The following is a 21719-nucleotide window of genomic DNA, read 5'->3' as shown; positions in this document are numbered from 1 at the left end:
TCACATTCAAAACATTACTAAAACCTGTCGCTTTTTCCTCCACAATATAACAAAGATACGCCCTTTCCTCTGTTGCTCGACTGCTAAAACTCTGACTCAGGCCCTCATTCTCTCCCGTCTTGATTACTGTAACCTCCTGCTGTCCGGCCTTCCTGCCTCTCACCTGTCTCCCCTACAATCTATCCTAAACGCTGCTGCCAGAATCACTCTACTCTTTCCGAGATCTGTCTCAGCATCTCCCCTCATGAAATCCCTCTCCTGGCTTCCGATCAAATCCCGCATCTCACACTCCATTCTTCTCCTCACGTTTAAAGCTTTACACTCTTCTGCCCCTCCTTACATCTCTGCCCTAATTTCTCTTTATGCACCATCCAGACTCTTGCGTTCTTCTCAAGGATGTCTTCTTTCTACCCCTTTGTATCTAAAGCCCTCTCCCACCTTAAACCTTTTTCACTGACTGCCCCACACCTCTGGAATGCCCTTCCCCTCAGTACCCGACTAGCACCCTCTCTATCCACCTTTAAGACCCAACTTAAGACACACTTGCTTAAAGAAGCATATGAATAGCACTGTGGATAATACTGGACACATATTACATAAAGCTTGGCCCCCTGCAGACGCACTTACCAGAACTCCCTCCTACTGTCTCTGTACGTTCTCCCTACCTACCAATTAGACTGTAAGCTCCTCGGAGCAGGGACTCCTCTTCCTTTATGTCTAAAGCACTTATTCCCATGGTCTGTTATTTATATTATCTGTTATTTATTTGATTACCACATGTATTACTGCTGTGAAGCGCTATGTACATTAATGGTGCTATATAAATAAAGACATACAATACAATACATCATCATTTGTTATCCTCTTTATCTCCGTTATTCTTCTGTTTAACAAAAATAGATCCTACCTCCTTCACTTAATGTATATTATATGGCCTCGATTGCAGAAAATAAAAGGGAAATGAAGAGAAGGTGCCAAATACAATTACGATGCTTTTGTGTCATATAGCAGTCTGGATCAGAACTGGGGGTACAAAATGTAATTCCTAACCTAGAGGAGACTGGGCCACCATTCCAGAACGTGTGCCTGCACAATAGGGACTTTGAGTTGGGGAAAGATATTATAGATAACATAACGGACAGTATTTACAGGAGTAGGAAGAGAATCTGTCTCGTAAAGCAGAAATTATTTGAGGAGTGATTGGTGTTTCTTGGAGATGAGGATTGCCACATACAGGCTAATGGCAGAACAAGAAAATTACTTCATTTTGGTCTTTCTTGAGCGTATATCCAGATATGAACTGTCTGCATATCATTGGCTATCCAAGATGGTGAACAGAAAGACATACATAGACTGGCCTGAGGAAAAGGATAAACAAATGGCATTCTGGGAAAGACTGAGAAAAACCATTCAGGACTATGACATAAAAGATCTAGATATGGCTATTTGAGATGTAATTTCTACACAATATTTTCTACTATTGCCATAAACATGCACTGCTTTTCAATAATGTGTTGGATGCTATGGCTATTTCCCCTAATCGAAGACATATTGTACCTAAGACATTATAAATCCGTAATTTTCTTAGATTGCACCCTCTAAAATTTGAGGCGCTGCCTTGGAGCAGCAGCATATAACATGCAGGCATGATAATAACAACAATAAGAGGGTAATAAGAATTAGAAGTCTTTTCAGATTCCCAATAACTCAACACATTCCATAAAATCATCAAGAAGGAAGATGGTACCTGAGAAACACCAAATGTAAATACACTAACACAGCATTAAATAGAAGTAGCCGTGTTAACTAATTAGCTAACAAAGGATGTTATTTTTTTATCTAACTACGGTTTTATGTTGTTTTTAGTAAAGATATTTTTATGTGCAGTTTTGCTGCCTGACACAGTTCTTCCCACTTAACTAACGTTCTTAATGTAGCTGTTAAACATGGATACAGTATGTAGTTACTGGAGAAAGAAAATATGAGCACTCAGTTAAAAAATAATACCTGCGGGTTCTAGAACTCTCAAGTGTGTGCTTTATGCATCATTGAATAGAAGAGCAGCGCTTCAAAGGTACCTTAAGGCAGATCGATGTTCTTTTACCAACCTTTCGGTCCTGCCAAATGGTCCTTTCTCAAGGTAAAAGCCCATTTGACAGGACTTAAACCATGATGAACAAATCACATTGATTTGCATTACCTTTGGAGCGCTGCTCTTTTGTTCGTTGATGGTTCTAATATACCGTATGTCATAACTGTGGCTTAGATATTTTGTTCCATGTAACATAGTTTATCTTTTTAGGGATATGATTCTGCTTGCACATTTTGAGCACTGATTTTTTCATTCATAATAAGTTAAAATGACAATAAGGACAATGAAATAAAGGTGAGAGGCACAAACTAGGTGTCAGAAACTAATGGATGGTCATATCCTAATTTCTTTAGAAATGACAGAGATGATTTAAACCATTAGTCCTAAAAACAACTTTGGTCGATCTGGTGCTAATTTACCCAATTTGATACTTTTACTGTTCTATGCAGTACCTGTTCTTCTCCCCATCGAAAGTTGGATTATTTTTCTTACTGTGGAAGTACTGTGGAAGATTGTATCCCATATTGTTGGACAAATGTTATTTTATAAAAGTTGAAATAACTTTTTGTCTGTCAACAACGCAAAGATTGAATTTGTCTGGGCGCTACATAACAACATAACAAACAAGCATTAACCTCTTCTAAAGAATGCAACACTGACTAAAAATTACAAGTCATCTATAAAGAAGTCATTAGTATAACCCTGGCATCCATTCAAATCCTCCTATGCCTTGGTTCATAGCACAATACTATTATTTAATACTCAGCTTGTTCAACCAGAAGTTCAGCATTATTTTTGAAGTAAAGGAATAACTTAAGTATTATAAAGCGTACAGTAATTTAATCAAATTAATTGTACAAATCTACTTGAGCACATATCATAGAAAGTGCGTCCCTTTTTATTTCTAAGGCATTATTTGAGAGCAATATTTTGCTAACTTCATGCATCATTATGTAATACTATTTCAGTTGTTTTTGAAGTTTTGATAAAGAAATGTGCCTCATCAGTATCCTCCCAAGTACAGAAAACCTAATACAAAATGGCACTACTGCGGAAAAGCTAAACCTCAGCCTATTAAGACAATCCTATGGTTACTTCCGGAGCATACACTGGCGACACACTTTATTCGAGCTCGGCTAGTCCCACGAATTCGGGTATACCCGGGTGTATTGAGGTTTGTGACTGTTTTCTGCCCGAGTGCATTGAGTTATTTTCCAGCAGGGATTGAAGCATTTTATTCCCGCTGGCTGCAATACTGCACAGTACATATATATATACTGCATTACAATTCATGAATTTATGCCATCTGGTAGACACGCGAAGCATTGCAGCCTATTAAATCCTAATCATTATCATTTAACAGATCAGCCGCCCATCAGCCAGGCATGAACCCAGGCTGGGAAGGCAAATGCAACGGGGCTTGTCAGAGGTGAGGAGCGGCGCATTCCAGGTATCTGCCAGGTACATACCGGGTATTTGCTCGAATAAAGTGTGTCGGTGCAGTAGACCCCTAACTACCAAATCACATCCTATTTTACCCTAGTATATCCATTACGGGATATGCTAACATTTAAATATAAACTGTCTATCAAAAAGTCTAACATGACCCATCTGTTCATGAACACGGCCTTTAAACTGGTAATGATCCAATCAGATTTTCTCTGGTGGAAAAAAACTAGGACCTCCAAAATAAGGGACCTTCTATTCTTCGACATATTAAAGACTTTCGAAGAGATCATAGACAAAAACAAAGCACCTAGAAGGGAACTGTACATATTTCTCCAGCTGAGACATTATATATCTGCCTACTATTTAGCCAAGCCAAACTCTTCCAATACCTATGTTTACTTTATCTGTCGGTTTTATCCCAATGTGAAGGGCATGAGTTCAGCTCTCCACCAAACTTTCTTACTGGATGATCAAGATAATAAACTTTGTTGCATGAAGCAATGGGGAGAGTATTAGGGAGATGCCTTACAATGGGAGGAAAGGACCAAGATTTGGGAAGCTATCAGAAAACTGTCTATAAGTACATTAATTAAATAAAACAGTTATTGTGACAGGGCTTCTTGTACTATTGTGTAAGTTAAATGCATGTTTGCTTTCTGGCATCAAGTGCACCACCTTTCTCTTTCGCTTTTTGCTGGGCCCAGCGATCTTTTTTGTTTCCTTTACCTGAAACTTTACTAACCTTTAATGTGGTGTACTGAGGTCAGTCAGTATAATGCAGGTATGGTTAATGTTAAACACAGTTTGATGTTACACAGCCATGGGGCGGTATCTGTTAAAAAGGAAAAGGGCGTTTCCTTCCTGCATACCATCCAGGGTAGATTATACCATTGCATGGGGGGGGGGATTAAAGTAAGTGATACTGAATGTCATTTATTTTGCATAGTAAAGACATGCATGGGAGGTTTGTGATAGGTTCTGTTGTTTATTTTGGGTTTGCTATAGAAAATTGTAGGTTGTGTGAAGTATATTATGTTTGCTAATTGTGTAAATTTTGGGAGACAACTCCCCTGTGTGGTTTACTTTAATTGGTTTTGTCCTAATTAACCAGTAATAAAAGGGGGGGAGGGGGGTTCTTTTTCTGGGGCTTTCTGCACTCCTTGTTGCTGCTATGTGATATGAGGTTGTTCCCTTTCTGCACTCCTTGTTGCTGCTATGTGATATGAGGTTGTTCCCTTCTGTACTCCTTGTTGCTGCTATGTGATGTGAGGGTGTCTGTTTAACTTCAGTGACAGGATGCAAACTTTCTAATGCAGATATTGCTGGCTACTCTGTGGCTGGAGACATCACGCTGGGGGAACTGGTTGTTGTACACCTGAATGTGGAATGCCTAATAAAAAGAAGGTTCAGAGAACAGCAAAAGCCTCTTTCATTCTTCCCAGGGTCTGATGCTGCTGCTTCTTTAAATAAAAAAAGGCTGGGACTCAACCTTTCACAGTTATAAATGTATTTTCTGATCATGAAAAGTAAATAACATAATGAACCTTATAGATCTATATACTGTATGTCCATGAGTTTTAATAAAGTTTCTTTAAAGACAGAAGCACAACGTTTCTTGATGTACAATGAGACCATATGAACCAATTGGTTGTGATCAAAAAATACATACAGGAAATAGTGATTCATTCATCAATGATAGCCATTAAATTTGTATAAAATAACTAAGTGCACTCAAAAAAGATTGTGCAATAGGGGGTCAATAGTAAATTAAAATATAAAGGATGTCTAATATATATATATATCATAGAAATATATATATCATAGAAATATGAAGGGTATGGAATCTTGATAAGGTTTAGATATATAGAGATATATAAAAAAAATCTAACAAAATATACCTCAAGTTCTGGATGTATTGGGATAATATATACATGATAACAGTCATAAATCATACCTCATAACACATTTTTTTACTTTTCATTGTTGTCTTTTTGGACTATATAATAATTGTTATAATTTTTTTTTTAATGTCCAATAATTTGTTTAGGATTTCCATACTCAATATTTTTTCAAAGATATAACACAATTACCTAATACAGCTTCATTATTTATTAAGAACACATTATAGGTTGAACTTGATGGATGTACCGTATGTCGTTTTTCAACCTCATCTACTATGTAACTATGTAAAACAGTTTTCAATACATTTATTTGTTTATTCATCCATATAGAAATGTACTTAATATAGTTATTTGTATTAACAATAATACAAAGATGTTTTCTAATTGACTACAATATTTCTAATGTTATGAATAATTTTTTGGCTGTGTTTTCCCTCCATAGGGGTGTATGTTTTGTTGTATTCTTTTATTTTGATCCTCTATTCAAAGATTTGCTACAAATGTTTTAGATTATCACACGTCATGTTTTAAATGTTTCACTATGGGTGTTATATGTTTCAAATTTCAGTTATACTGTGCTTATAGACCCTCCACAGTTTTGATATTGTATTATATTGTGTGTTTAAATTACATGTTTTCTATTACACTGTCTGACAGCCTCTCCGGTGATCAAGCAGTTAATAAACATCCCCCGTAACTCACCTGCTCTGAATCATTATGGGGTCAGGTGTGCGTGGCAGGAACTGCCTTCTCCTGGAGAGACTGCTATTTGCGACAGATTATTCAGAACACTGGTCACTTTGATAAAGCTCCTTCATGGGGAAAAACGCGTCGGAGTACCCTGGTTTTTTGTTTCTACATAGTGGTTATGCCCATTAAAATGTTGAAAAGTTTGACTTGCCTCCAGCCCTCAAGTTTTTTTTTTTTTTGCTGTGCTCAATCCTTTCCATACCAACATCCTCCTACCTTGCCTCGGGAGTGAAGCACGGTTACTGGAACAAGCCGGGACTTTCTGTATCATGACTACAGTCGCCTATTGCTGCATATAGCTGATTTTTATATCGTAAAGGTTGGAGGAGATTTTAAACTAGGATGGAAGGGGGAGGGGAATGAAACAGATAACAAACTAATACAAATAGGTGAGGAAACAAGGAGTTATGGAGGTAGAATGGGGGCAAGTGCGTGTTTGACAAGCAGTGAGATACCCATAGTAAATACAGATAATACTAGAAAAAAATTCTAAAGACTGAACCAAATTGGCACAGAAAGGAAGGAGCAGATAAGATAATAGTACAGGCTAAAAAAAAACTGAAATGCATGCTTGCTAATGCAAGAAGCCTGACAGATAAAATGGGGAAGCTTGAATTAATAGTTGCACAGGAGCAGTATGATACCATAGGCATTACTGAAACATGGTGGGATGAAACCCATGACTGGGTAGTTAATTTAGAGGGTTATTCCTTTTTTCAGAAGGATCGAGCAAATAGAAGAGGAGTTGGTGTATGCTTATACTGTAGGTTAAACTGTGTCTAAAACCTATTTAAGGGAAGATGTTTATGAAGAGACTGATGAAAATGTAGAGTCCATGTGGATAGAAATTAGCAGTGAAGATAAAAGTATAAAGAAAATGTTTGTAGGGATATGCTATAAACCACCAAATATCTGTGAGATTGAGAAAGCTAAAATACTTTTGCAAATGGAGAAGGCATCAAAACTAGGTCATGTTTGCATAATGGGTGATTTTAATTATCCAGGCATATTCTGGAGCAATGAGATAAGCATTACAACAAAAGGAAACATGTTTCTGGGGGTGCTTAAAGACAATTATATGACCCAAATTATTGAGGAACCAACCAGGAGAGGGGCAATACTGGATTTGGTAATATCAAACAATGTGGAAGTAATAACATGGTCTCATTTGAAATAAATGATCAAAAAACAGATTACTTGGGTTCAACAAAGACCTTAAACTTTAGAAAGACAGATTTTAATAAACTGATGAATAATCTACAAGGAATACATTGGGATGATGTTTTTGCAGGGAAAAATGTGGAAGATAAATGGGCAGTTTTTAAAACATTGTTAGAAAACCACACATCCGTATATACCCTTGGGTAAAAAGTATAAAAAAATAAGTCAAAACCAATGTGGCTAAATAAACAGGTAGGGGAGGATATGAAAAAGAAGAGGAAGGTGTTTAGATTCTTGAAGTCAGAAGGGACGGAGACATCGTATCAGAATGATAAGGAATGCAACAAAAATTGCAAAAGGGCAATCAAATGAGCAAAAATGGATAATGAAAAAAGGATCGCAATAGAAAGTAAGATCAACCCTAAAAAGTTATTTAAGTACATTACCTTAATAACAAAAAAATTAGAAAAGAAAACATAGGACCCTTTCAGTGTGAGGTGGGCAGGCAAATTATTGGAGATAAGGAAAAAGCAGAGGTATTAAACAAATTCTTTGCCTCCGTGTTTACCAGGGAAGAATCAATTTCAATAGAAGTGCCGCAGGAGGGAGCCACAACCTCCATATTAATGAACAATTGGTAAACTGAGGAATAAGTTCAAAGGCGGCTTGAAAAAATTAAATTAAATAAGGCACCTGGCCCTGTTGGCATACATCCCTCTGTTGTCTGTCCTTTAACCAGTTTTCAATCCAGGTGTATATATTTTTACTGAGTTCAATTTGCTTTATTTTGTACACCAACCTCGTGTGTGGAGCCATATCAAAAGCCTTTGCAAAATCTAAGTAGACCACATAAACTGCATTACCTTGGTCTAAATTCCTACTTACCTCCTCAAAGAAACAAATAAGGTTAGTTTGGCATGATCTATCCTTCATAAATCCATGCTGACTATTACTAATAATTCTGTTTTCCAGTAGGTATTCCTGAATATTATCCCGTATTAAACCTTCAAGTTGTTTGCCCACTATTGAAGTCAGGCTTATAGGTCTGTAATTCCCCGGTTGAAATCTAGCTCCCTTTTTAAATATAGGTGCCACATCTGCTTTACGCCAATCTTGTGGTATTGAACATGTGGAAATGGTGTCCTTGAATATTAAATAAAATGGTTTGGCTATTACTGAACTTAACTCCTTAAGAACTCTTGGAGTACCTCAGGGGTCGGTTCTGGGACAAAAAACAGGATTGACAATCTCAGTTATGAGGACAGGCTAGCTAAATTAGATTTATTTCCATTAGAAAAGAGGCGTCTAAGAGAGGATATGATAACTATATACAAATATATTCGGGGACAGTACAAGGAGCTTGCAAAAGAACTATTCATCCCAAGAGCAGTCCAAAGGACTCGGGCCATCCCTTAAGATTGGAGGAAAGGAGATTTCACCAGCACAAAGGAAAGGGTTATTTACAGTAAGGGCAGTTAAAATGTGGAATTCATTACCCATGGAGACTGTGATAGCAAATACAATAGATTTGTTCAAAAAAAGGTTGGACATCTTTTTAGAAAGGAAAGGTATACAGGGATATACCAAATAAGTATACATGGGAAGGATGTTGATCCAGGGATTAATCCGATTGCCAATTCTTGGAGTCAAAAAGGAATTTATTTTCCCCCTTATGAGATATCACTGGATACGTCACTGGTTTTTTTTTTGTTTGCCTTCCTCTGGATCAATAAGTATAGATAAAGTATCTGTTGTCTAAATTTAGCATATGTTGAACTTGATGGCCGCATGTTTTTTTCCAACCTCATCTACTATGTAAATATGTAACTATGTATAGCCAGTGTGGTCACAGTGTGCCACTCACACATACGGAGTAGGGGGGAGTTGGGCTCTCTGCCAGCAGGGGGATCACTCGGGAGTAGTCGGAGTCAGCATTACCTTCCACCTCATTTTTTACACTCTCCATAGCTTACATTTTGTGATGTTTGGAGCACAAAGTTTTCTGAGGAATGCATGAAAGGGCTGAGAACCTACTGTATCAAGTGCAGGTCTGGTGTATGTAAATAGTTTAGCAATATGCTTTAAGATATGCCAGATAGTGCTTGCATATTGTGAACTTCTCCTCATGATTGTTCAACCCAAAGATGCAGAAAGAAAAAGAAAGATGAGCCTGAGGAACCCCAAATCTGTTTGGCTAGAACAATTGTTTGAAGAAAAGGGTTTAGTGACATTTGATTGCTGGATGAGAGTTGCAGAGAACCATTCAGAACTAGCTCTCTCTGCCCTTCTCTAGATCCCTTCTCTGACCACTGAGTCACTGAGAACTAATTACCACAGACTTATGACCTGATAATCCTAGTAAGCCTGCTAATGTATGTTGCCTTGTAAACAAACACTTGTTTTCTGTCTGTGGTGTGTTCAAATTTATCCTGCTGCAATCTCAGCTGTTGTAGAGATAGGTGGTGAGGCAACAGGGACCTGAAATGCACCGCAAAGCAATGGTCTTCATGCTTTTTTGATAGTGGAAGGGTTAATGTTTACTTGATTGAAATAGAGAGGTCAGGCGTGCCAGTTTACATTTCATGGCTCTTAGTCAATGTACAGTGAAGCTGACTCGCAGTGCTGAAGGTGAAATTAACTCCCTGCATATCTGAATGGGACTGAACTTTTCTTCAACAAAGGGAAGGCAGCTTCACATCATATTGATAGAAATATAATAATATTGGTTCATGCAGAGACCTGGACCGGAAGTATTCCTTGACTGCATGAGGACACTGTAGCGCCTGTGTCGAGGGATTGCAGTCCTGTGTACCGGACGCGGTGAGCAGGAGTACACTGCACCGGAGATCGGGAGGCTGGCGCCCGGGTCCTGGAGCAGCTACTTACGTGTGAGTTTTAATGTTACTCACTTTTATTTTTAATAAATTCTTTTTAACCTATGTGTGTGGCGCTGTCTCCCACTGTTGGAGTTGTTTGAGGAGGTACCCGGGCGCTATCTCTGTATGCCTTATCTGATGTGCGGAAGTGTAAAAAGAGTGGTGTGATACTGCCTGTAAGTGGTTTTCAAGTGATGTCCTCTTGTGACTCGGAACCCCAGCAGGATCTATCCAGGACCCTTGTAGGCAATGAATACAAAAAGGATGGGGGAGCACAATAGTTGGAAACAGGCAGTGTTGTAGATCTAGTAATTGCTCTTAAGATGAAGCAGTTATATCCTGAGCTAGTGTGGTAGCTCAGGTGGCTAATGTCTAATTGGAAGGATAAACACACATGGGTTTGTATGTGTTGGTGAGAAGGTAAAATAAAAATGTGTAACTTACACGGCCTTGTGTAAGCCCAGTCGCATCAAGGTTTCTTTGGGAATCCCGTGGGCTTCTAATGAGGCTTTTCTCCTTGCAGTGTGGGTTCTTCTTCTTGTTATGTAGGCCGCTTGCTTCGATGGTTCACAGTGCTGCTCCAGGGGGATTTCCTCTCGTGTAAACAGAAAGGAGGATAGGGTTAACACATATACATATATGTAGGGGGAGAATGGCGTGTTTATGGACCACCAAAAAGATATATATATTATAATCTGGCACTCACACGGGCTAGTGTGAGTGTACTCTTATCTTGGTATCTTGTTCATTTAGGGGTATTGCCCAATCAGTAACAGGTGATGAAAGGGTGGGGTACAAGGGTATAAATTGTAGATCAGAGCTTGAGGAAGTCCAGTACTTGGACGAAACGCGTTGCTCTTTTATCTGGAACACTCTACAGCATATCACAGAGGAGACAGAGGTGTAGTTGCAGCTCCCCATCCGGACGCGGAAGGCGAGACCCCCTACGACTATACACCACACTGTCCCCCCCTTGCTTTTACTTTCCCACAGAAGCGTTTGGTTTCTGTTTTTGTTTTTATTTTATTTCTCATGTTTTTTATTAAAGTTAGTTTTTACCCTCCAGACCTTTGTGTCTTTTATCTGTGCTAACCCCATCTTCACCATTAGCTACATCAGGAACAGAAGAGCAAAGATACCGCTAGAAGTGTGTACTCACACTGGCCCGTGTGAGTATTGTGTTATATTTACAATTTATACCCTTGTACCCCACCCTTTCATCACCTGTTACTGATTGGGCAATACCCCTAAATGAACAAGATACCAAGATAAGAGTACACTCACACTAGCCCGTGTGAGTGCCAGATTATAATATATATATCTTTTTGGTGGTCCATAAACACGCCATCCTCCCCCTCATTGACGTATATATGTATATGTGTTAACCCTATCCTCCTTTCTGTTTACACGAGAGGAAATCCCCCTGGAGCGGCACTCTGAACCATCGAAGCAAGCGGCCTACATAACAAGAAGAAAACCCACACTGCAAGGAGAAAAGCCTCATTAGAAGCCCACGGGATTCCCAAAGAAACCTTGATGCGACTGGGCTTACACAAGGCCGTGTAAGTTACACATTTTTATTTTACCTTCTCACCAACACATACAAACCCATGTGTGTTTATCCTTCCAATTAGACATTAGCCACCTGAGCTACCACACTCGCTCAGGATATAACTGCTTCATCTTAAGAGCAATTACTAGATCTACAACACTGCCTGTTTCCAACTATTGTGCTCCCACTGTTGGAGCACTGAGAGGCTACTACTGAAGGACAACGGGGAAAGAAGTGTGACTTGCTGCAGAGAAGGAGCAGCACAAAGATACCTATAGAACTACTTAGTACCACACATGGCCATGTGAGTACATCTATAGATCATTTTCCCTACCACCTTTGTGCCACTGTATTGGTGTGTATTACAGTCATTATTGTATTTGACTTTTTGTTTGCGCCCCCTATTTCTTTCTTCACATCATATTGAATAAGGGCCCATGCACGCCTGATATTTAAAGCATCTACTTCTGACGGCTCAGTTTTAAAAGTAACTTTTTGTTTGTCTTTCGTTGAGGAGCATTACCTTAAAAATCCTATATATGTTGTTTTTTAAGATAAAATCAGTTGTGTAGGATTAGATAAACCGTACTGCATTTCTTTTTATTTTATTTTCACTCTTTGTGCTCTTTTTATTGAGTTTTAATGTATTTAGCTTCCTTGGGTTGCTATAACAACCATTTAGAAAAGCCCAGCACTTCCTCTTCTGAAATAGGCAGCCATGTTGGGTATCCGGGAAAGCAGGATCAATCACGGGAGAACAGAACGATTGGCAGCTTAGATAATTACATTGTCTTTCATTTATAGAACTGCTGCATTTATTAAAACAAACAAAATGGCAAGAGGGAATGCCTTAAAGTAGCAATTAGAGAAAAGTTCATACAGTGCTGCCGACTTCTCCCCACTATTTTCTTTTTGAAAAAGTTTCTACATTTTCTTTCTATTTGGTTCAAATTCCTTGCGGTCACTTAAGTCTTCCCCAGGAACTCAATTTTTAGGGCTCTTCAACTCAAGAATGAAAAATTATTTAAAGACTGTTACAAGGCGGTGACACAACTAACTCAGAATTACAGGGTAACAACATTCCTGTAGGTGTGAGTCAGTTCAGCCTTTTCTCTGTACCTGACCTGTTGAGGAGATAGAATAGAGAATATACCTGGCAGCTCAGGTATATAGCAACTTTTTTAAACTCGAGGCTGACAGCCTGTTATGAGATCCTGCTACGGAGAGATACTGTAAGCACAGTGTCAAGTTCTGCTGCATTTGGGGAAAGCTAAATCCTTGTTGAGAGGAGAGATGAAGAGACACTGCTGGATGAGGCACCCTGCCCTGAAGGCAACTGTAACTCATTTTCTAGGGACCTAAGCTCTCTGCCTGATCTCCCCAGTATTTGGACTGTTTCCTGTATATGCCTTGTTTATTACTTATTGGAGATAAAAGTCCACCTTTATTTCCTTCACAAGTTGTGATGTCAGGAGTGGAATCGAGACCTCTTGTGACAACCCAGGACTTAAAGACAGCAAAACAAACAACCTGTTAACCATGCAACAGCAACTGTTCCAGTTGCAGCAACAGCAAGCTTTGTAAGGCTGCGCTTATAGTGCCGGCGACGCGACGGTCAGGCGATGGTCGCTGGAAAATCAAATAGAGATGACTTCCAGCGATCGTGACCAATCTTTCGCTCCGTCGTGCTGTCGCGTCGCGCTTACTATAAGCGCACGCAACGGCGTCAATGCATTTGTTTTGCCATGACGTCGCATCGCTGTCGCCGGCACTATAAGCGCAGGCTAAAGCAGCTCCTGCATGTCTTCACTTCAGCTAGGACAGAGCTGATGACCCAAAATCCTTCCTTCTAACCTTCAAGAGGGTTGTAACTTGTGACCATGCAGAAATGGCAATGGACAGTGATCCTACTGTAGCTTTTCTCTTTATTGCAGATGCACAAAAAGCTTGTCAGGACTTTGGTGCTGAGCAAGCCCTGGACTACACCCAGGTAAAAGCAAATGTCCTGGATTGACTGGGATTGGTACTATAAACCCCCCCACAGTGCTTCCAGACAACCAAGTTCACCGCAGGTCTGAACCCTTGTGATGGCTAAATGCCTAATAGACTTCTGCTGAAGATGGCTGCGCCCTGCCAGGTACCAGAAGAGGTAAGCTGATATATCATATGAATCTACTCAATTACCAGGGGAATTTTAGAGTTACATTTGATATATTCTCAGACGCCAACAGCTTCTTTAAGATTATGAAGATTTGTTTTCATAGAGCATGTCATCATTAGGGATCTTGGTGTTAAGGTCTGGTCATGTCCTTATAGACTCCATAAGAGCAAGAAAGTGTGCCTGAAAAAGGAAATAGAGTACATGTTTCGCTTGGGATCAATTTTAATACACTCAATTTGATTTTCACTTCACAATGTCACTCTACCTCTATACACTTTCTTGATTTGAGACTTTATGTAGGTCTTGATCAACAGGTACATACGTACATTTTCCGTAAAGAGAACGCAAAAAACACTCTATTACATGCAAGCAGTGGACATAGTCAAGGTCTTTTCAAAGGTATTCCCTATGGCCAATTCATACGCCTTAGGAGGAATTGTTCTAACATGGAAGACTTCCAGTTGAGATCTATGGAACTAACAGATCGGTTCCTATCCAGAGGGTATAAAAAAGATATTGTATCTGAAGCATATCAAAATGCGTTACAACTAAACAGAGATGATCTTATACACAGATCTCTGGAGAAGAACAAATCAAAGATGAATAAAAATGACAAAAAGAAACTCGGAGGTTTTGCAATAGATACACCGTACTTTATTACAGTTTTTAGCAAACAGGCAGATGCAATAAGAAATATTGTAAACAAACATTGGTCCATCTTGACGATAGATCCCCTACTTAGAGGGATGACCCCAATTAAACTTAAGTTTGTTTTCCAAAAAGCTCAGACGTTGGGTATATAGTCTCTCCAAGTGTCATTAGGAAAGATAGACTAGGCACTAAGAAGGAATTCTTTCCTAATTTAGTGGGATGCTTTGCTTGCGGGAAATGCAAATTCTGCAAATATGTGTTACGCTCCAAAATGTTTAGCAATGTAGACGATACTAAATTTTACAATGTCCCCTGTTTCATAAATTGCAAGACCGAATATGTGATCTATATGTTGATTTGTGGGTGTAATAAGAAATATATAGGTCTCACTACACGTATGTTCAAAATAAGAATTCTTGAACACATGAGACTTATTTTGAAACAAGATCAATTGCACCCAGTGTCTAAACATTTTAGTACATGCCAGAATGGGTCTCTTAATAATTTTAAGTGTATTGGTATTTAACATATACAAACCCACTACAGAGGTGGTGATAGAGTTAATACACTCTATCGCAGAGAGGCCCACTGGATTTTCACACTGGATACATTGATCCCAAAAGGGCTTAATACAGTATGGGACCTGAAATATTTTCTGTAATGTAATTTATAGGGTCTTTACTTGTGATTAATCTGCTATGTTCTGATATTAGCCTCCCACATTGAGAGAATATACATTTACTGTACAGTCGATATATATAATTTATGTTGAGTATCTTGTACTTTCTTTTACCTCACGACACTCACTATATTAGGATTCTTAAGTTCTCTTCTGTTTTTCCTCTAATAGCTTCTATGTTCATATTTGTTATATCAGACAGAATAATTAACTGTTTTCCATATTGATGTGTATTTTGCCTTGTATAATTTACTATCAATCAGTTTTTCTTTGGTTCAAATTTGATAAAGATGTTTTTACCATCATGATGAAATACTATATAGATATAATATATTTTATGTATTATATATATATCTTTTGGTTTTAGAGAAATTTCATGAATCAAGTTGTGTTTTTTTTATATCACACATGGCTTTCTCATGGTCGTGACAACCAATGTGATTTTGTCTGATTATATAACAATCCACAGCTGCCATTCAGTTCACAGGAGGGGCTATATTAATGAGCTTATCTCATAGACCCAACTATACTCCTTGAGAAAGGGATGCTATAGCCTGAAACGCGTAGGAGGTGTGTTTTTTTGTATTTGTTTGTCTCTTTTTTCGTTTTTACGTAGTTAAATAAACAGTTTTTAACCTTTCCACGCCTGGTGAGCTGAGGTTGCTTTATTTTGGGACGCAGCAGTCTCATACCAATCATCATTCCCTGTATCTCCAAGGAGGATCCTGGATATCGTGGAGGAGCGTGTCTGACCCTTTGCGAAGTTGTTGCTGATCCGAGCACTGGAGTGCTCGGCAGGTACTATACGTATACAAGATACAGGGGTGGTTTCGGCGCAACTGCGCATGTCTGAGTCAAAGAAGCTCCCGGATGTTCTTCAATCAACTTTATTGTAACAAAACACACAAGGGCTACACCGCAATCTCCCCCTCTACGCGTTTCACCCTTACAGATAGGGCTTCGTCTCAGAGTGGGGAGAAGCGGTAGCTGCCTGATTAAATACAAGAAAAGCCCGCGAAAACGGTTTAAAACATTAACCCCTTTAATGCCCAAGCCTATTTGAATATTACACACATATGTCAATCCTATGTATAAACCAATGCTGGAATACAATCTCTATAGATCATAGAATCTCTAAGTATTCCTATTCAAAACCTTGTATTTTGATTAGACTCAGGCTATAATTGAAGGTATATATATAAAGAAAGTTAAAAACTGCTGACAACAATGCAAGTGTCTAATTGGGTCCCTTAAATCAATGTTACAAATTAATTTGCAGCTTCAAACTTCTATAATGTGTAAAGGCAATTTGTCACAAACAAAACCATATGATACACATACTTAATTATGAAGATTAGATGATGCTGCTTCAGCATTAAGTGATAGAGGCAACCAGAAAGATGAAAAAAGGGGGGGGCGGTGGGGGGGAGGGCAGGGGAAAATGGGAGGGGGGGTGGGCAATTTAAAAAAAAAAAAAAAATTTATTTTTTATTTAGCTGCTGCAACACTGCCAATCGCACACACAGAGCGGAGGCTATTTTTTGCAACACTACTGAACTCCTCTGTGAGGACACTGCAGACCTCAAGATACATTTTACTAAGTTGGAGAAATGTTTATTATCACGACAGAGAATATGGTGGGAAATTACAACCATGGAAAATTATAATCGTGTGAAACGTATCCCCAGAGGTTTACGCCATACCAAAACACCCTCCTTTGGCTTTGTGAATGGGGAATTTGAGCAACAGTGGTGCCATATTCTCAATGACTGCTCATTTAAGTTAATGGACCTAATTGTAAGATACAAATCAGAAGAGAATAAACTAGTGTCCAAACAAATATCAGAATTGCAAGATAAGTTGAAAGCCTTCTCACATATGGAAAATTTTAAAGAGCTAGATTTGAAATCTGCTAGCAAGCTCAATAAGCAAGAAAAAACAATCATGCTCAACAAACAGACAAAATTTGAGCGAGATAAGGCTGACTACGAGGCGCACCAAATTTACATTTGGCAGAAGTGACCCTCTAGAAGTAAGGGTAAACCCAAATATAAGAAAACAAACAAAGAAGGAGGGGGCAAATCCATCCTAAAGGGGAACAAAGATAGTGAATTAACCTCACATGCTGTATCTCTTTCATTCTCTGAGAGTGACTTTAACCCATCATCTGGGGATGAAATGGCGGGATCCAGTGAGATGACCCATCCGAATAGGCCGGCCAGTCAGAAGCCCTCAAAAAACGGGGAAAGACAAGAAGAGGCAGGAGAAAAAATGTACAGTGGGATGCCTTCAAAGAGATTGAAGATTTAAACATCGAGACCAGCAATGTCATTAATATCTCTAAACATGAACTGACACAATCGGAACTGTCCATTTTACACCTTGGACTATCCTTTGCACCCAGTACACAATTCAATTTGTTTTCCACTATGGTGGATGTGTTTAAATTTACACGGAAGTTAACCCTGAAACGATTCTTTTCCTCTAGAAATAACAATCCCAATGCAATGTTACCTATCTTTGATATTAACCCTGTTGTCCCAATTCCCTTAGGTTTCGAAGACCAGTGCAGACAGCAGGACCTTACAGATCTCTTCAATGAAAATAACACAATAGATGACCCTATAGATTTTCTGGGCAGTACCAACTCTGGGTTTAAAAAGAAATCAGTGTTCTGCCCCTCGTTCATGAGAGGGCAGTACATTGATATCTTCCAAAAGGGCATTGAAAGAGATCTTTCGCTCCTGGCCAAAGGCATAGGAACAAGGGGATTTCAGCGGGGTAATTTGACAGTGGAACAAAGGGCAGCTTTGAAATCACTTGTTGATAATGATTCTGTTCTTATCAGAAAGGCGGACAAAGGTGGCGCAACAGTGGTGCTCGACAGAGAATACTACATAGCGGAGGCCCAACGTCAACTTGGTGACCCAGAAGCTTATCGTACTCTTGACAGGGATCCTACCCCTCAGTTCAGCAGAGAGTTCTTGGACCTCATGGATGAAGGTGAGATGTTATACGTTCTCTCACCAAATGAGCGAGACTTCCTCACCACTCCAGATCCCATCACACCCATCTTCCATCACTTGCCCAAAATTCACAAGACACTGGTTGCACCCCCGGGTAGACCCATCATTTCTAGTATTGGCTCCCTGGGTGAACACTTATCACAATATATAGATCATTTTTTACAGCCACTTGTTCATTCACTATCTTCACACATCATTGACACCAAGCATGTATTATCACTCTTAGCACCTCTCACCTGGCACTCACACTACATCTGGGTCACCCTAGATGTGGCTTCCTTATATAATATTATCAATCACGACCATGGCCTAGCTGCCACAGAATTCTTTTTGCACAATCACTCCACTCTCTCTCCAGCACATATAGCCTTCCTTTTGGATAGTATTAGATTTTCACTCACACATAATTACTTTCTATTTGATAACCAGTTTTATCTCCAAACACGTGGGACAGCAATGGGGACTTCGTTTGCCCCCTCCTACGCCAATCTGTTCATGGGTTGGTGGGAGATGTCCCACGTGTTTGGAGATTCCAATCCATTCAGACATCATGTGGCGTTTTACAAGTGCTACATTGATGATCTGATTCTGATCTGGAGTGGGGGGGAGGCAGAGCTTTTGAAGTTCTTTGAATACCTGGCAAAAAACACACTTAATCTGAGATTTACTCACACGTACGACAAATACCAAATACAATTTTTGGATCTGAATTTGTATGTAGATTTAGAGAATACAATTCAATCAGACATTTTCAGAAAAGAAAATGCCAGGAATTCATTGCTTCATGCAACAAGTTGTCACGCTCGCCCTCTGGTCAGGGGTATTCCGAAGGGGCAGTTCCTGCGGCTACGTAGGAACTGTTCCACTTTGGAGTCCTTTGTCCACAGGGCGGACGAGATGAGGGAGAGATTCCTGTCAAGGGGATATGATATTAAAGATTTGGATCTAGCATATCAGAATGCATTAGACACAGACAGAGAATTGCTCATCAACATGAATGTCAGCCGTACAAGGCAGGGCACACAGGTCGAGAACACTGAAGCGCCCTTTTTTGTCACAAACTATAGTGAGCAAGCGAATTGCATTAAAGCAATAATACACAAACATTAGGCCACACTATCTTTGGACCCTTTACTGCGCAAAATGGTCTGTGTAGGCCCAAAGGTAGTATTTCGCAAGGCAGCTACACTTGGCAATTTCTTGTCACCCAGTATGTTAAAATCAACTAACCATAATAGAACTAAACTGTCCTTTTTTCCAAAATTAATTGGTTCATTCAAATGTGGACATTGCAAAATCTGTCCGAATATGATCAAAACCACACATTTTTCTAACTGTGACGAAACACGCAGATTCCCTATCAGAACCTTTATATCATGCCAGACTAATTTTGTGATATATCTACTAAAATGCGGATGCAATAAACAATCTGTGGGGCTAACGAGTAGAGCCCTGAAAATTCGCATCATGGAACATCTTAGACTTATTAAAAATCACGACATGACACATCCGGTTCCAATACACTTCAATACGTGTCCTTTGGGTTCTGTAGAGAGTTTTCAATGTTGTGCCATTGAACATATTGCGTTACCTCCTCGTGGAGGGGATAGAATTAAGATCTTGCATCAGAGGGAGGCCCATTGGATATACACGTTAAACACTCTGCAGCCCAACGGACTCAATATAGATTGGGATCTGCGTTGTTTCCTTTAGATCATCAACATATGTTTCTTGGGATGCGATAATATAATATATCATTTCCTCCGATAGGATTGTTCAAATTCATTTTATTGATTCTGTTAAGAATGCTTTTATCTTCCGTTGCTTTTTCTAGATCTGTACCCTCACTTCCTTTCCTTCCCTTCCCTTGGCCCTCCCCACCCCCCCCCCTCCCATCACTTCATTGCCCCCCCTCTCCCCTCCCATTTTCCCCTCCCCTCCCCCCCCACCCATTTTCCCCTCCCCTCCCCCCCCAACAACCCCCCCCCCCTTTTTTTCGTCTTTCTGGTTGCCCCTATCACTTAATGCTGAAGCAGCCTCATATAATCTTCATGATTAAGTATGTGTATCATATGGTTTTGTTTGTGACAAATTGCCTTTACACATTATAGAAGTTTGAAGCTGCAAATTAATTTGTAACATTGATTTAAGGGACCCAATTAGACACTTGCATTGTTGTCAGCAGTTTTTAACTTTCTTTATATATATACCTTCAATTATAGCCTGAGTCTAATCAAAACACAAGGTTTTGAATAGGAATACTTAGAGATTCTATGATCTATAGAGATTGTATTCCAGCATTGGTTTATACATAGGATTGACATATGTGTAATATTCAAATAGGCTTGGGCATTAAAGGGGTTAATGTTTTAAACCGTTTTCGCGGCTTTTCCTGTATTTAATCAGGCAGCTACCGCTTCTCCCCACTCCGAGACAAAGCCCTATCTGTAAGGGTGAAACGCGTAGAGGGGGAGATTGCGGTGTAGCCCTTGTGTGTTTTGTTACAATAAAGTTGATTGAAGAACATCCGGGAGCTTCTTTGACTCAGACATGCGCAGTTGCGCCGAAACCACCCTTGTATCCTGACATTTCAGATGGCGGCACGCAGGAGCAGCCGAGGTGAGCGGGTCCCAGACCGGAGATGCAGTTGAGGTAAGATTTAATATCCCCCTGCACCGGTCAACTCTGTGGCCACGCGGAGCTCCCTCATATACTGCCCCAGTGTCTGGAACATTTAAAGGTGACTTGCCCACATACACGGAAGCGCAGGACAGACCTCTTGGCGATTGGACTATACGTATACAAATGCACCAACGGGCCCTTAGTATAATAGTGACTGCGCAGTCACACATATTCTTTCGCTTAGAGTGCGGGACATTGTGTGGGGTACTGGACACTGGGTGGAATCATCCGGTGAAGGGTTGATAAAGTGTTAGCGTCCGCCGTGGTGCATAAAGTGTTAGCGTCCGCCGTGGCGCATAAAGTGTTGGCGTCCCCTGTGGCGCAAGATAGCGTTAGCGTTGTGAGAGACGCAGTGGTTAGTGTCTCCTCTAGGGAGGGACACCCGTTATTCAGTGTGATAATATATGTGTTGTATGCTGCTCATAAGTAAAGGTATTTGGTTATCTCACATATTGTGTATATGGTTATTTATATGTGTCCTGCGAGGACCAATTCCTGCGTTGCTAGGAACCATCGCAGGTGGAGGCGCTGCACCAAGTACAAGAGTACTACTAGTCTTAATATATTGCCCCAAGTTCCCCGTGGCGGAAGCTCAGCCCTCCTGTGAGCCAACAGGTAAAGCACCACGCCCTGGTAACATTGTATGTCCTTTGCACCCACACTATAATCTGCGATTAGGTGGGGGAATACCCGTTACATATATTTTTTCTCTCATAAGTATGGTTCATGTAGTTCAATC

The 21719-nt window shown here is 39.8% G+C and overlaps 1 protein-coding gene across 1 annotated transcript; it reads left to right on the top strand.

Moving 5' to 3' along the window:
- Positions 1-16783: 16783 nt before the first annotated feature.
- Positions 16784-21212, top strand: LOC142497453 (uncharacterized). The gene is made up of 2 exons (XM_075605255.1): positions 16784-18275; positions 20893-21212. Exons 1-2 carry the CDS (start codon positions 17702-17704, stop codon positions 20919-20921), a joined length of 603 nt encoding a protein of 200 aa, XP_075461370.1. The 5' UTR covers positions 16784-17701; the 3' UTR covers positions 20922-21212.
- The last annotated feature ends 507 nt before the right edge of the window (positions 21213-21719 follow it).

This window comes from Ascaphus truei, chromosome 6, assembly GCF_040206685.1.
Source record: "Ascaphus truei isolate aAscTru1 chromosome 6, aAscTru1.hap1, whole genome shotgun sequence".
NCBI lineage: Eukaryota > Metazoa > Chordata > Amphibia > Anura > Ascaphidae > Ascaphus > Ascaphus truei.
This window is presented reverse-complemented; position numbering and strand designations above follow the sequence as displayed.